A 14,874-nucleotide genomic window follows, 5' to 3' on the forward strand; every position below is an offset into this window, starting at 1 on the left:
TTCATCGTCGAAAGCTTCTTCCGTGCGTCTTGTGGATACGGGCGAATGAGCAATAGATCTGGTATTCTGAACGGCCTGTTTATCGATGTTTTATCGAACAGAGCTCCCGCAAGACCCTCTCACACAGCCATAGAGCCCCTTCTCAAACAGATGCATAAGGCGCATCACTAGGGTTAGTTGATTCATCATCCGATGATATATGTTTGGACTTGTATAATGGCTTTGGCGTCCGGACAGGCTGCAGATGAACCTGTTCTGTAAGCCTCGTGTCTTCCTGGCTGAATTTCTCCCCGGTGATCTTGTGTCGGAGCCATTTGTATCCAGGGCGGAGTGCTGGTGTGCAGGCAGCGATGATCCCGATCTGTACCTCGAAACTACACAACATTAGTAGAGCAGGGCACTAGAACAGGATCACCTACGTTCTCCAGAACCAATTCGTTGTACCACCGTCTATATACATGTCAGCATTATGTAAACTTTGTTGGCGGAGGCCGTACATGTGAAATCTGTTGGGATAGACTGATAGTTCAGTACCGTTCGCACGATGCAGCAGGCTCCAGTACTGCGCCTACAGTGAGCATAATTCTCATAGAAGTGTGTCGGAAGTTCATCGTCACAACTCACAATATACCAACTCCCATCAAACAACACAGAGCAATTTTCGTCTGCACTTTCATTTGTATAGTCCACAGAATTAAGACCGGATAGCAAGCAAAAGCGAAGTCCGAAACAATAGAGATGACTACGCATTCTTCAGCACCATGCCCAAAGTCTTCGACTCAAGACTTGCGACTCACTGGCCTGTGCCATAATGACTCTTTGCAGCTCTCCCTTACTCAAGCACGACCCTTTCTTATGTTCATTCCACGCTCTATCCACGGGTTTGCACTGAGCGATCCAAATGATAGTCAAGACAACATTCGACACCAACAAGAACACAACCGATGCTTGCAACGGGCGAATGAGTCGTTTAGTGACCGGGATTCGAAGGAGGAAGAGACATATGGAGACCTTCGTCCACATCAAAGTAAAAAACGTCTGGATCCACTCTCCATACGTATATTTCTTGAACTCGATGAGTTGCCATTCCGTAAGGTAGTACTGCGGCCTTCCGAATCCGTAGTGAATTTCCACAAAATCGAGGCCGGCGCCGATAATGTTGCCCAGCTTCAACCTCGAATTAGACACCATCTATCGAATATCCGAAGCTGTGCGGGGCGTACAATAGCAAACAAAATCGTCCAATCATCCCACCAGAAAATCTTCGTGATCCATATCCTCACCGCCAACCTGAGCGCCACAACAATAGTCGTAAGCCCGACGATCACCGCCGTCGTGGCCAGCATAGCCGGCCCTAGATTCACATTGCCCTCTGCGGGCGGTGGGTATGGTTTCTCCATGACGAAGCCCCCGCTGTCTTCCCCTCATAGGATGAAAAGCAAGCTGGGTCCGGGCCGTGAAGGTTGAGGAGGGAGATTCGACTCAAATGGGGTGTTTCAGACGTTCAAAGCATTGCCGCGAGAGGTCAGCTTGCCATCAAATGCGAGGGCCTGAGGCGGAACCAACGGGCCTTGGCGATCAACGATGAGCTGGGCTGCACCTATTGCTGCATGACAAAGCTGCACAAGCGTGGCAGAGCGAGCTGCTAGCCATGCAGCATCTACCCAACCAATGGCCGCCCCCCCCAAATCCCCCCTCATCTCTCCCTTGCCAAGTAAGACATGCATCCCGATCGTATCTCATGCAGCCAATACTGCTGCAAATTGACGTCAGCAAAAGATTTCTCATGGCTTATTAAGGTCCTATCGGTGATTTCGTGCGCTGCATGTGTGATGGGTTTGTGGGATAGGATGCTGGGTTTGATTAGTTCCCATCGGGCTGTCTGAGCGGCTCGTGGCCCGGTCCCTGGCGATTAAAGGGATGGTACTCCGGGTAGAGCTCTATGTTTCTATCTCAGCCGGACGTGGAGACGAGAAGCTATAGAGGGGGCATGATATGTAGGTGGGTTGCATGGAATTGGCTACTGCTTTACAGAGAACGACCAGCCACCCTCGCGTTTCTGCAGGGTCTCACCAGTTGAGCTCTGCATCTGGCTGAGCTGAATCATTGATGCTGGCTGGCACACACAGTGTCGCAGCCATGAATGAATATCCCTATCACGCGGTATATGAGAACGGGAGATTGCTGCGCAGACTCAGCACCTCCCTTGTCTGGGATCGAGCTTTGTCATCTCTTCGATTCTCGATCATTATCCCCGTTGCTCTTGCATATCTATCCAGTGTCAATATGTACACCAAGCATTACCCCGGTCGCCGACCCATTACCACACTATTTTCCCGCCCATTACCCATCAACAATTTCCGTGTCGAAACCCGCTCGAACACCCCTCCTACATCCAAGACCATCTCCTCACAGTACCACCACCAATACACACCCCATTCCCAAGCCCAACCCCACACCCACCGCGGCCAAGCTGACGACCACGTGATCAGCAACTGAAGCAACCGCGCCCCCGCCCTTCGACGGACTCGGGCTGATCACCGTTGAATTACCCCCCACCGTACTCGTCCCCACCAAACTCGTGATACCAGAGGCACCAACCGCCGCACCAACCACCGACGACGTCGTCGTCACCCCCACCACCCCCACCACCCCCGTATTTCCTCGCATAGCAGCAACCCCGCCGACCTCGCTGCTCGAAAGCGTCGGACCCGCCCCACCAATCGAAGTGGTTCCTACACGATAAGCCGCGACGACAGACATAGTAACCGTATGACCCCGCAGCGTGCTCGTCACCACCCCCACCCCCATCCCCGCTACAGACGCGTCGACGCCTTCGAATGGGTATTCGGTCGCGGAGAGAGTGAGGCCTGCGAATTTCTGGTTGGGGATGGGCGACTCAGAGACGGTTGGGACGGTGGGGGTGGATGGGGTGGGGAGTGCCAGTCTTGGTGAGAGGTCTGAGATGAGCGTATCAACCAACCTGCCCGTCTCTGAACTTTCGAACAGGGGCGGTGGGGGAGTCGCGCTAGGGGTTGGGGTTGGGGGAGGGCTGGTGCGAGGACTTTTTCGGCTACGATCACGGACTGAGTGCTCGGCGGGCTGGTTGAAGGGGATTGAGCTTGTGCGGTTGGAGCTTGGGTGTGAGATGCTTTTGGTGAATAAGTTGAGCTAAAGTTCGCTGTTGGGGTGGTGGGGGCGGCCAGAGCAATTGATAGGGGCTCAGGCAGTAGTGTAACTGTGGCAATGGTTGTTCCTTTGGCGAATCTGGTCAGGTTGGAGTTGTGGCTGGTAGAAGACGTGACTGTTGACATCCGTAGGGTGGGGAAGGCTTTGTTGCTGGTTTTGGTGGAGCAAGGTGCTCGATGTGTATCGTTTGTGACTGTGGAAACCTTGCTGGGCACAGTGTCACCCTTCAGCGGAACAGGGTTTTGTGTGGACTTTTCGCTAGCGGCTGTTGACATTCGGAGGGTGGGCAAGGGTTTGTCAATGATGCCGGTGGAGTCAGGCGCTCGACGTGTACCGTTTGCGATCGTGGACATAGTGCTGGGCACAAAGTTGCTCTTTAGAAGAGCGGGGCTCTCTGTGGACTTTTGGCTGGTAGAAGCTGTGGTTGTTGACATTTCGTGGGGTGGGGACGGTTTCGTCACTGATATTGGTGGAGCCAGCTTTTTGATATGAGCCGTCTCCGATCACGGAAGTATTGCTGGGCACAGTGTCACTCTTCAGAAGAACAGGACTCTGTGTCGTGGGGCTCACAGGCTGCGCAATCGCTACAGCTGGTCGTTGCTGTGTCGTTGATGCTCGCGTAATGGCTTGATTTGTCTGAGGCTCTGAAGTGGGTGCTTTTATGGATGCAGATTGCCAATCGCTTTGCTCTGTTTGCGGGCTCTGGGCTGTTTGTGATTGGGGTTTCAGCTGAGGTACAGGCGTGACTTTTAAATGCGTAAGGCTTGAGAATTGGGCCACAGAAGGTTCCATTTGGGTATGGACAGTCAATGGTTCTCTGTTTTGGTCAGGCAACCTGGTCATTGCCAAGCTTTGTTGAGTGATCTCCTGTGAGATAGTCTTCATCACAGGTTCAGGTTCTGGCCGTGTTGATGACGTGGGTGCGATGTCTAACACTGCTGATGGACCCCCGTTTGGGGTCACCAACACCGACTCAGGCGGTCTTGTCATTGTCAAACTCTGTTGAGTGGTCTCCTGCGACATAATCATCGTCGCAGGTTCGGGATGTGGCCGTGCTGATGATGTGGTTGCAACCTCTGACATCGCTGTGGGATCATTGGTTGGAGGTACCAGACTCGACTCGGGCATGAGCGGGCGAGGGGCTTGGGGGCCTTTACAAGCTCTCGACCTATACAAAGATCGCTGGTCATTGCAGGACGATGGAAGAACCGAACCAAAGTCGAGGCTATCGTTTGACTGTGGAACAGAGCTTGCCTCGAGAGTTTGCAGAGCTGCAGACTTCGCCTGCTCATCAGTCTCGTCATTGTTCCGTGCAGACAAACTAGGACCTACGGTAGTAGACGGTGTCGTGGAATTAATAGACTTGGGCGTAGTCAGCAGCACTGGCTCAGGCAGAAGAGGCCGCGGAGCCCTACAGGCTCTTGCCTTGATTGAAGGGGGCATCCCTGCTCGACGGACTACGCAGTGTTGTGAGGACGGTGGGCCGAAAGCGAGGCTGCCGTTTGACTGGTTGCTGTTCTGCACGCTCGGCGCGGGGCTTGATTTTGGGTCTTGTAGAAAGTCGGACTGCATCTACTCATTAGCCCCATTTGTCGTTTTCATTGGATTGATCAAGTCTTACGGTGTTCCATGCTGTTGAGGAATTACTGAGCACCTTTCGCGCATTCAGAGCTACGAAATCGCGCTGTTCTCTATCACACTGGACGCCTTTATGCCTTTTGGTCAGTGTCTCTGCAATCGCGATACTGTTTCCACGTGATCGATGCTTACCCCCAAAGAATAAGAATCCAAAGATCGCCAAAGATACCATATCTTTGCTCTCCGAACGCATCTTGACCTTTGAGTTGCAAGGAAGGAAGAATTCAGGCCGGAAAGCTCTTGTACTACTTTGAGTTTCATAATCGCCATGGAAGTGAATGAAATTATGAAAGGAAGGTACACGCGACTACGTCAAGAGTAAAGAGTGAATGATATTGCAGATTTCGCGGCTAGATTTTGTCAAGAACGAGGACAAGGGATGGTATACGATGGAGAATCGCGAGCATTTTCAGAAGTAGAGGATTCAGTAACTATGATGCAACCCAAGATGGGTATTGATCAAGTACATCAATCCCTACCAAGGCTTTCATTTCTCGAAACCTCGCTCTCCCTCTTCCTCAGAGCAACTTGATCCAACGCAATCGCATGCATCAAATCCGGCGTCAGCGACAAGCATCTCCCCTTCGGCAACTCCGGCAATTTCGGAAAGATCGGGTCCAAGGGCACATACTGAGGCAAGGACTTAGGAGCGATACACCGACAGCCTTTTTCAAAAGACCCGCAGTCGCTCTGATCATTGCACTCCGTACCACACTGGCTCAATTGCACCAGATCTTCATCAGGAGGAGGTGGCACCGGCGCCGTCGGCTTCAAGGGTCCCAGAATATCCTCCGGCCAGTCCTCCACGGGACAGAATCGTTTCGCATCGTCCTCGCATGCTCCAACCGCGACCTTGGACCCTCCATCTGCGGGTTGCATGAGGGAATACTTGAGCGTAGCACCATTCGGATTCTTCACGAAGATGTCAACGTTGCCTTTGCCTCCAATACCGATTGCTCTATCCCTCACGAATTCAAATACACCTGGGATTGTGATCTTGTCGTCGAGATCTTCGTCGGAGTCTTCGTCGTCTGGACCGCAATGGCACATTGAGAAGCAGTGTGCCCGCAGGGTATGCGATTGGGCCCAGTTCTGCCAAGTCATGCCGATGTTGGGTGTGATGTCGTCGCTAAAGAAGACTTTTCTTTCGTGGCCAACGCGATGGCAATATGCACCCACATTCAACGTGCTATTGGATAGTGTCAGCGTCTGAAAGAAGAATGTCACAGGTGGAATCAAATGCCTCCTGGTGGGACATTTGTAACTCACTATGTACCGCCGTCAAGCGCATTCGCGCACAGTTTATGAATCGCTTGACCTGGCTGCCACCTCCAGTTCAATGTCCCGTACGATGGACCGCGCGGGTCGTACAGTGTCAAGGCCATCGGAGGTACGTTGCCATCACACTCTATCGTGTTTGCCGGATTGATGCTTACCCCAACATACGATATCATGTTGTAGGGTTCCATGTTGTGGTTGGCCTGCCACTGCTGGGCCTCTAACTGTGAGGCTCCCGGTAGCTCATACGTCACGACGTCCCAAAATCTATCCCCAAGCTCCATGCCGCCCAAGGAATCTTCGTCAGGGGTGAGGATCCTGTTGCCGAATTCCATGTCTCTGACTGGTTTTATCTGATGATAAGCATCCTCTCTCGTTATGCCATAAGTACAGAAACACCGGAGCAAGCAGTACGCGAGCATTCTTGCGTTCTGCAGCACTGGTGAGGCCTGGGCGATTGGTGAGCTATCGAATACCACACGAGGAGCTTCGTTAGGTGTATCGTAATGGTAACAGTAAGCTCCTCCATGCTGATGGATTCCTCTGCCACCGTACTGTGGCTTTGCGCAAAGCTCTTGCAAAGTCCACGTATTGGGGTCGCTTTGCAAACCGAAAGTTCGCGGTATTCTGAAGGAAGGTGGTGGCCCTTGGCATGTTATTTTGCCTTTTGGGTCGGCTTCTCCAGGATAGAAATTCTCCTCCACCCCAGGCTGGTCCGGGTCGAAGACTGCTGCGACCTCGCGAATGGTGGCAATAAGATAGGAAAGCCTGACAAGCCGTCGTATGCTCAAGTTCATGACGATGAACTGCCTCTGTACTGGCCGAACCCCAAGAATGATCGCTTTAACATCGGAGCCAGTCTAATATAGAACGCGCTCTCATCTCATGCATGGCGATCGACTCCCCCACACCACACGGTTCGATCGCGTTATACTCTCAACATTGCGGCCCGGGAAGGCTCTGCGGAGACGCACGTCAATCTTCACGATGACAGGCCAACATGTTTCGGATTATGCGGGTGGTCGAAAGCTTCACAAAATTACTTGCTCGGGTCGCCTATGACCGACCATCCCACTCCCAAATCCCGCTTTCAAATGCAGATTCTTCTGATGTGCGAGATTGTAGGACTTGGATCCAACGCACCGCATATTCCTGTGAAATCCGCTTGGCTGTTGTGCGTTTGAGGTATGCTCTTGAACCTACACCAGTATGTCCCGCTCCCCACGTTTTGCATAGCCACGGAAAGTGATGTTGTTTGCTAAATATAAGGGTATGAAAGAGCGGTGAAAAGCTCATTCAGGCAGTTTAGTGCCCCGTGTAGTCCAATTATGTAGCTCGCTCGTCGGCGCATGCAATTCTCATACAATGCCAAGAAGTCAAGTAACCACCAAGTTGTTCTCATCTGGAGTAAATCAGTGGATGATATGAGTAAAAACATCGCATTTGCAAATAGGATGAATGCACGCGAAGATCGCCAAAGCATCGTGACAAACCGAATCGGGACGTATACGCGATGATGCCAACATGTTGTACCCCGTAGAAGTCGCTTACTTCCCCCATCAAAACAACTCATATCACTTAAACGACATCCAGCTTTTTGAATTTCTCTCACTTTTTGAAGGAGAGAGAGCCCCGTGATCCGCCCTGAAAGTGTCTCACCGTGCCATCAACGATCATGCTCACTTCTCTCATACTCCTCTGCATCTTGCCGATCATTTGTGCCAGTGAACCAGCAGGTAGCAGAGCATACCTTCGTAGTCGCTCGTCGCCAGCAGGTCTATCAGTCCTTCACGATCAGCACGCACGTCTTGCAAGAAGAGCCAGCACCAACACCACCTCCACCTCCAACGACGACTTAGACGACTTCGCGGACATCGACGCCGACACCCTCTCCGACGCCCCCGAACCCCTCGCTTCCGCTCCCTCCAACCTCACAAACCTCAACACAACCTCACCCATCTGGTCCATCAACGGCAGCAACCTCGACATCGCCGCCGCCGCCGCCAACAACACTTCCACCCCCGCCGTCGCGAACTTCACCGAAGCGCCCTTCAACGGCTCCATCTGGTTCAACAACGAGACCATCTACGCCAAAGATCTGGCCCCGGATCTATCGTCGTATTTCTTCTGCGCATGCAATTGCTCGTACGTCTCCTGGGCGTGCTGTGCGGCCAAAAATGGCATCGTGCATGAGCCGGCCGGGAGTAATCGTGGGGTGTTGAGGGATTGTACGCCTGCTATTGCGGCGGGGGCGTATAGTGGTAGTGATAGTGCCACGAGTATGACGATTGCTGGTACGTCGACTTCGTCGGCGGCTGCAGGGGTGGCAACGTCGAGTACGACCGGCGCTCAGAGTCCGGTGCAAACGTTTGATTTCAATCCTATTGGGAGCTGTGATGGTAATTGTGGGTATGGGAATTGTAGGCCGGGGATTGGGGATGGGCAGTGTGCTTGTACGCTGCCGTCCGGAGTGACGGATATTAATAGTGGGGCGATGTGTGTCTCTGTGGGGAGCTTGAGTCTTGGTGGAGGCTCGAAGGCTAGGAAGAGGGGTGGGGTAGCTCAGGGGAGTCGCAAGAGATTCGCTGACGGCGTTGAAGAGTTGGAGGATAGAGGCATTGAGGAGGTGGGTGAGGCTTTGTTAGCAGAAGATGTCTTGGATGCTTTTCTTGCAAGAACGGGCTTACAGCTTGGGCATCTATCGAAGACTGTACTCCGAGATGAAGACGGGAGGTTTTGGAACGCAACGTCTCGTCGAGAGCAGGTGACGATAGATGCTGGTGGAAGATGAGGGGCTCGCTCAGACTCAATTCTCTAGCCAATACTGTAGTCTTGAGCTTCAGCTGTCTCCTGGTCTTTCTGAGACATGTCCAGCCTTACACCATCAGGACGCGAGTGTTGAAAGCTTCTTTACATTTCCGATGACTTTTTGGATGATGAAAATCCTGCTTCCTGAGACGCGATAGGTCGTATAACAACCTCCTCAGATCAAATGACTTTTCCACCGAGCCCTAAATGGTTACTGCTGATTCGTGATCATTCGTGAGGCCTGCAGCCAAGCCTCGCTCGTGGGGGACGTTGTGGCTGAGGAGGCCTTTCGAGATGAGTTGGCGCTCGGAGGCCACCCCCAACTAATGAGGCCCGGTCTTTCTTACTGCCTGCAGTCTCAAGCCAATGAGTGCAATGACTAAAGAGCTTGGCTCGAGCCTGGTGAATGGTTTAATACTTGTAAACCCCAAGTTCTTCTTCAGCTGTGACTTGTTCAGGCCTCACTCAGTGACAATGACTATCAAGGAGCGTTTTGACCTCGAAACCCCTCTGAGCCTTCCGGACTTTCTTAATGGATGGCCTCGGCAACCTGTCGTTGACGGCATACAAATGCGGCATGTTGCCAGAGTCACAATGCTTGAAACGTCCACTATGCCTCATGAATTGATATTCGTCAGAGAAGATTTTCTGTCTCGCTTGCACTCCACCATAGCGAAAAGTCTTCATGTCAAACCTGAGGCAATCAATCAACAGAGAGATTTTGGTCATTCCAGTAGCATATTCTGGACTCCAGCGGTTTCTGGGCGAGAGTATGTCGACTTTTTCGCACCTGGGTACGCTTGGTTCCACCCATTGTATACCTTTGGCAATGAAGATTCCCGACACCTTGACATGGCCACCTACATTGCTAACGCAATGCCTCACATGGAGATCCCGGAGCTCATAGCGGCCGTCAAAAGGAAGTTTAGTCGAGCATTATGCGATTATGATCACCTAGGATATTTTCCAGATGGTTCACATCGTTCGTCGTGGTCGTGGTGTTTGAGATTATCCTTTCCTATAGTTCAAGCTCAGTCGAAAAGCAACAACCTCAGTGGACCAACATCAAATGATCGGCGATGGACTCATGACATTCCACCGGACCTTCCAGATTCACTCTTCGAGTCGGATTTTTGCACCTCAACAGTAGCCGTCATCCGGACAACCCTCGTGAGAAAATACAATCGGTGTCGGCAGGGCGTCCAACACACAAAGCAGTGTTCAACCTCAGCGATATCCCATTCGATTCTGCTGCTTTCGACGAAGCATTGAAGCTCGCTCGAGAGTCTAACGAGCCCGCCTCAGCGACGTTTGAGTCCGCATCTTCAGGAGCACCAATTCAAGCTGCGAATTTTGATCAGCATACAGCAACTGCATCTAGCTTGGCGCATGACCCCTTTTGTTCTTCGCATTCAGCGCAACCTTTCACCTTGTCCAATCAATCTCTTCCAACCCCAGTACTACCTTTGAATCCACTGGCCTCAAATGACGATAACACTTTCGACATGGTTCCTCAAAACACATCAGTAACCTCAGACCCACAGGCTCAATCAAACGTAGATAAATCCGACGATATAGATGAAATTCTGAGAAGAGTAGGACCTACAACTGAGGCCTCTCAAGACTCTTTGCAACCCCTGTGGCAGCCTACATCCCAAGACAGTAGCTGTTCATTCCGCGAACTAGACCTACCATCGAATGACATGGTGGAACATCCTACGCCGACTGCACTGACAAAGGACGGACTTCTATTCCCATTCAGCGACTCCGCCAAATCAACATCCACAGAAGCAAGCCCACGGCCAAGAACCTCGAATCGCGCTCCTTCAATTCTCCCTCCACACACCAAACGAAGCCATCCAGCCACCACACCTTCGACAATCCCATCACCACCCCCCTCCATATCACCGCCTACCTCAAGTCCCTCATGCTCCACCACCAGCACCAGCACCACCAACAACAGCCCCTCTGAACCTCCCCACCAAACCCCAAGCATTTCCCAAACCCCACCCCCAGCAAGACAGAGCTCATTCCAATGCCCAACATGCTCGAAGCTGTACCCACGAAAAAGACTGCTTGAGTGAGTCCCCCCCTCCCCCTTCCCCCCTTTTCCCCACCCCCTCCCCATCCTCTCCACTCATCAAAGCATCATACCAACCCACGCAGCAAACACACCCAAATCCACTCCCGCGCCTACAAATGCCCCTTCCCAGCCTGCGCATCTCAGGGCTTCTACCGGCAGCGAGACCTCGATCGGCACACGGCCGGCTCACATCGCGGAAGCAAGCCATATACCTGTCCGCGCTTAGATTGCGAGTACGCCAGAAGGGGGAGGGGATTCTCGAGGGCGGACAATTTGAAAAGGCATTTGAGGGAGAGGCATGGGTGTGGATGAGGGAAATTTCATCGATAAATATATACTAGAAAATCGCCACGCTATATAAAGCGTAAAAGCCTTTCATTTTCAAAAGAGATATCGTGAAAGCCAGGCAGCGAATGGAAAAGAAGCTTGAAAAAAGATCCCAAGCAAAAACAATTTAAGAAAAGTGGTGAAACAACGGGGGATCGGGGGAACGCGGTATGCAACCATACAGGACTACAAAGCTGTTTCCCCAGGCCAATCAGGCTCAAACCAGGCTTCAAAACGGTGGGGAGGGAGCCGTGCAGCCAGATGGCCATGCAAGTTGTTTGCAAAACAGTCTCTCAAACCAATCAGCCTCAGATCGGGCCCAAAAACCACTGGAAAAAGGCGCATTTTGCAGCCCTCCTGCAAGCCGTTTGCAGGGCCATTTTCTCTATATCCAAGCTCTTTTCTGATTGGCTAGAGGGCTATTTGAACCTGTCAGTAGCTGTATTTGATTTGGTAGGCTTACTTGCGTAGGAGTAAAAGTAGGAGTAATCATTAACAGCGGCGTTAATTCGGCCCTCTGCTGCAGGCCACTAAAAAAATGTCCCCTTTATTGCTCTGCAATGAACAGTCGCATTGATATGCGAGTCGACCTGCAAGCTTAATAAATAGATCTTTACAATCAAGTGTCGAGAGTTTCAAGCCAATGCGAGCAATATTGACGGTGTTGTAAAACTGTTGGAGTTTGGTGGACGAGGGGGAGTTTTAAAGAGGTGCAGCCTGGAGGACAGCCTATTAGCCAAGTCATAGGCGGCCTTTAAGCCTCGGAACCCCTAGAAAATCGATTTAACGCGGCAATGTTCAGACTCACCATGACCCTTGGACGTCTTATCAGCACAGTTGTTTTTTGATTTGTTTGATGGATACTTTCACTCTCGCTACATCATTGTCTGTTTATGGAGGAACGCCATGCTCTGCAGGACATATTGACAAAAAGATGACAAATGACCTCACGTGTGTCTCACCGACGGTAGTTCAAAATACTTTCGCCCGGTCCGCAGCACATAAACCAACTCCTGACCTCTCGAAGGAAACCGGGACGCCTCTCACCACCCAAGGGTACAATCTGATCAAAGCCGCGGGCGATTTCAGCAGGGGAAGCTGCAATCCATATTATTCACCTGCATCACAAAGTCAGTCGAGCTCTGATCATTCAATTTGCATGGTAGGACTTACAGCATTCTGCTGCGGACCCCTTATGAGATGACAGACAGGGCCGTCCCTAGGATCCCAGCCCCCAACGGTGCAAGAAGCGCCTCCGTTTGGCGTCTTGCTCTGCCAGCTCAGGGTCCCGATGGTGAATTGCACATAATCGTTTTCGTGCTCGCCAGTGATGACCAGGGGATCTTTGAGCTTGCTTGTAAAGCTATACGAGCTCCCGTCATTCATGGAGTAGCCGATGGGGTGATCGTTGTCCTGAACTGTCTCGCCAATGACGTTCTTGTCGTTGTCGTACATTTTCACGTGGCCGTATAGGGTCTTTCCGTAGTCGGGGTCGCAGTCTTCGGTTTCCGTCAGGTGGAAGGAGCAGGTCCCTGTGGCATAGGGTGCGGGGACTGGTCCCGGCCCGGTACTGGTTAACTTCGTGGTGTCGACGCCGTTCCAGATTACTTTGCCTGGTTGCTTTCCACGGGCGTATGAGAGGCTGTAGGCTTGAGAGCGCGCGTCAGAGCCGGATTTTCCTGTGCCCATGAAGTACGCCACTAGACCTGCTGTCAGGGCGGCAGCTGCAGTGTAGCTATTAGCACAACTATACCAGGCAAAAGGGATGATCGTGGTTCGGCTTACAAGCGGACGTGCCATCTTCGTTTTGTGTCCCTCCGCCTACCTTGGCGCACTCGACGTCCTCGCCTGGAGCATACAAACTCATCCAGGATGATCTCTGGGTGTAGTCCAGGTAAGCGCCAGAATAATCGACAGCTCCAATGACCATGAGATCCGTCACATCCGACTTTCCCAAGATAGCTGGTATTACGTTGACCTCTTGACTGAACTGAGCGTTATTGCCTGCCGAAGCAACTGTCACCGCACCAAGGCCATTGATGGCCTTGAGTAATGTGACAAACGTATCGTGAGCGGGGTCGGCGTAGGCCGCGTCTCCCGGAGGGTCGAACCCCCAGGACATGCTGACCACGGATTTCTCATTGCCAGCATTTTTGATCAGGTCATAGCTTTGCGATAGAGCGTCAATCCATCGCTCGATCTCGACTTGCACGCCGTTGTATTGATCTCTAGGAGCCCTGACGATGGTCAATTTGGCCTTTTTGGCAACGCCGTCCACCACCCCAAGGGCTGCCGAGCACATGGCCGTTCCGTGACCGTCGTCTGAACCATTATCATCTTCGGTGGTAGGTCCAAAGGGGCCTGTATACTTGTATGTGATGTCCACACCTTTGAAATCCTACAGCCTACGGTCAGCCGTTACTCATGAGTGTGGTCTGGGGAAACGTACGCTATGAGTCTTGTCCAGTCCACTGTCGATAATGTATATCCTAGTGTTTGCACCTGCCGTATCATCATAATAGTACCCGTCCGGAAAGTCGGTCTGTCCTTTCGCTTGCGTGATCATTCTCAGTGAGGAGGGTGCAGGCTTTTGCGATGTCGTACTTCGTTTGATGCGACTCGATCTGGTTCTAGTTCTTCTCACTTTCGTGGGAGCGTCGTAAGAGCCGGTTTTTCCAATTGATCGGACCTATAGTCGATGAGCAAGTTGTATTGAAGACTTATTCGGGACAGCAATACATACGCCAGCGGCAGTTTTGAAGTGAGCAAGATCATCATCGCTCAAGGGGGCAAACCAGTACCACGTCCCTAAGGTTTCACTCTTAGAATGAAAGCATTTGTTCTTGTCGACCCTTCCGTAAAGATCGTTAGTGATTGCCAGGTTTGTGTTTGCGTCACCATTGTCCTTGGGGAATATGGTATAGTAAGTATCGCCCAGAACGCTGACAGCACAGAGCGTAGATATCAGAAAGGTATATATGGATAGCTTCATAATTGGTACTGAAGACGCAGAGAAAGTTCTTTGTGATTGCAGCAGGGTTTTTGGTTTCGTGTTGTGAGAATCCGCACTTCCTACACCCTTTATACACTTTCATGATTGCAGATAATGAAGTACAAGAGCACCGTGCCTCATGAGCCCTCCTTGCTTATCTTGTGATCTCGTGATTATAGATTATCATATCATGAAGGACAGGAGTATTCTGCCTCATTGACGTGTTGGATACTGTTACGTCAATCCGAGCGGCTAGGCGTCCAATGCACTGCCTGGACGCCTTGTCAATCTGTATAGTGTAGGAAATTGGTTTTCTTACTTGGGTTGTAGCCTTAGGACGCAGTCATCGGGCACGGCTGTCTGCAGACCCCTAGTTTTCTACCCTTAATTTTAATCCGCAAACACACCTTGAAGCTGCCCCCTAAGAGGCCCCGGATATTGTCCGAGTGTTCTCGAGCCGCCTTTTCATTTTAGAGCGAAGTCGCTAAGATCTGCAAAAGAAAGATGCTTGCATCAAAAACGTAAAGTCAAGATTGTCCTACAGACCCTCCCATACACT

The 14,874-nt window shown here is 51.6% G+C and overlaps 4 protein-coding genes across 4 annotated transcripts; all 4 read right to left on the minus strand.

The window, feature by feature from the left end:
• Window positions 1–142: 142 nt before the first annotated feature.
• KY384_005109 (uncharacterized protein) lies at window positions 143–1,400 on the minus strand (the record flags this gene model as incomplete). Its single annotated transcript, XM_044813611.1, has 4 exons — window positions 143–374; window positions 420–450; window positions 798–1,167; window positions 1,224–1,400. 4 exons carry the CDS (start codon window positions 1,398–1,400, stop codon window positions 143–145), a joined length of 810 nt encoding a protein of 269 aa, XP_044668912.1.
• A 2,104-nt stretch (window positions 1,401–3,504) lies between these two features.
• KY384_005110 (uncharacterized protein) lies at window positions 3,505–5,020 on the minus strand (the record flags this gene model as incomplete). The annotated part of the gene is made up of 4 exons (XM_044813612.1): window positions 3,505–4,551; window positions 4,605–4,614; window positions 4,667–4,755; window positions 4,811–5,020. The coding sequence occupies 4 exons, from the start codon at window positions 5,018–5,020 to the stop codon at window positions 3,505–3,507; spliced, it is 1,356 nt and encodes a 451-aa protein (XP_044668913.1).
• Window positions 5,021–5,295: 275 nt separating this feature from the next.
• On the minus strand, window positions 5,296–6,902 carry KY384_005111 (uncharacterized protein; the record flags this gene model as incomplete). Its single annotated transcript, XM_044813613.1, has 2 exons — window positions 5,296–5,956; window positions 6,199–6,902. The coding sequence occupies 2 exons, from the start codon at window positions 6,900–6,902 to the stop codon at window positions 5,296–5,298; spliced, it is 1,365 nt and encodes a 454-aa protein (XP_044668914.1).
• Window positions 6,903–12,469: 5,567 nt separating this feature from the next.
• On the minus strand, window positions 12,470–14,315 carry KY384_005112 (uncharacterized protein; the record flags this gene model as incomplete). Its single annotated transcript, XM_044813614.1, has 4 exons — window positions 12,470–13,047; window positions 13,109–13,721; window positions 13,773–14,012; window positions 14,067–14,315. 4 exons carry the CDS (start codon window positions 14,313–14,315, stop codon window positions 12,470–12,472), a joined length of 1,680 nt encoding a protein of 559 aa, XP_044668915.1.
• Window positions 14,316–14,874: the final 559 nt, after the last annotated feature.

This window comes from Bacidia gigantensis (assembly GCF_019456465.1).
Source record: "Bacidia gigantensis strain McMullin 20006 chromosome Unknown contig_245, whole genome shotgun sequence".
NCBI lineage: Eukaryota > Fungi > Ascomycota > Lecanoromycetes > Lecanorales > Ramalinaceae > Bacidia > Bacidia gigantensis.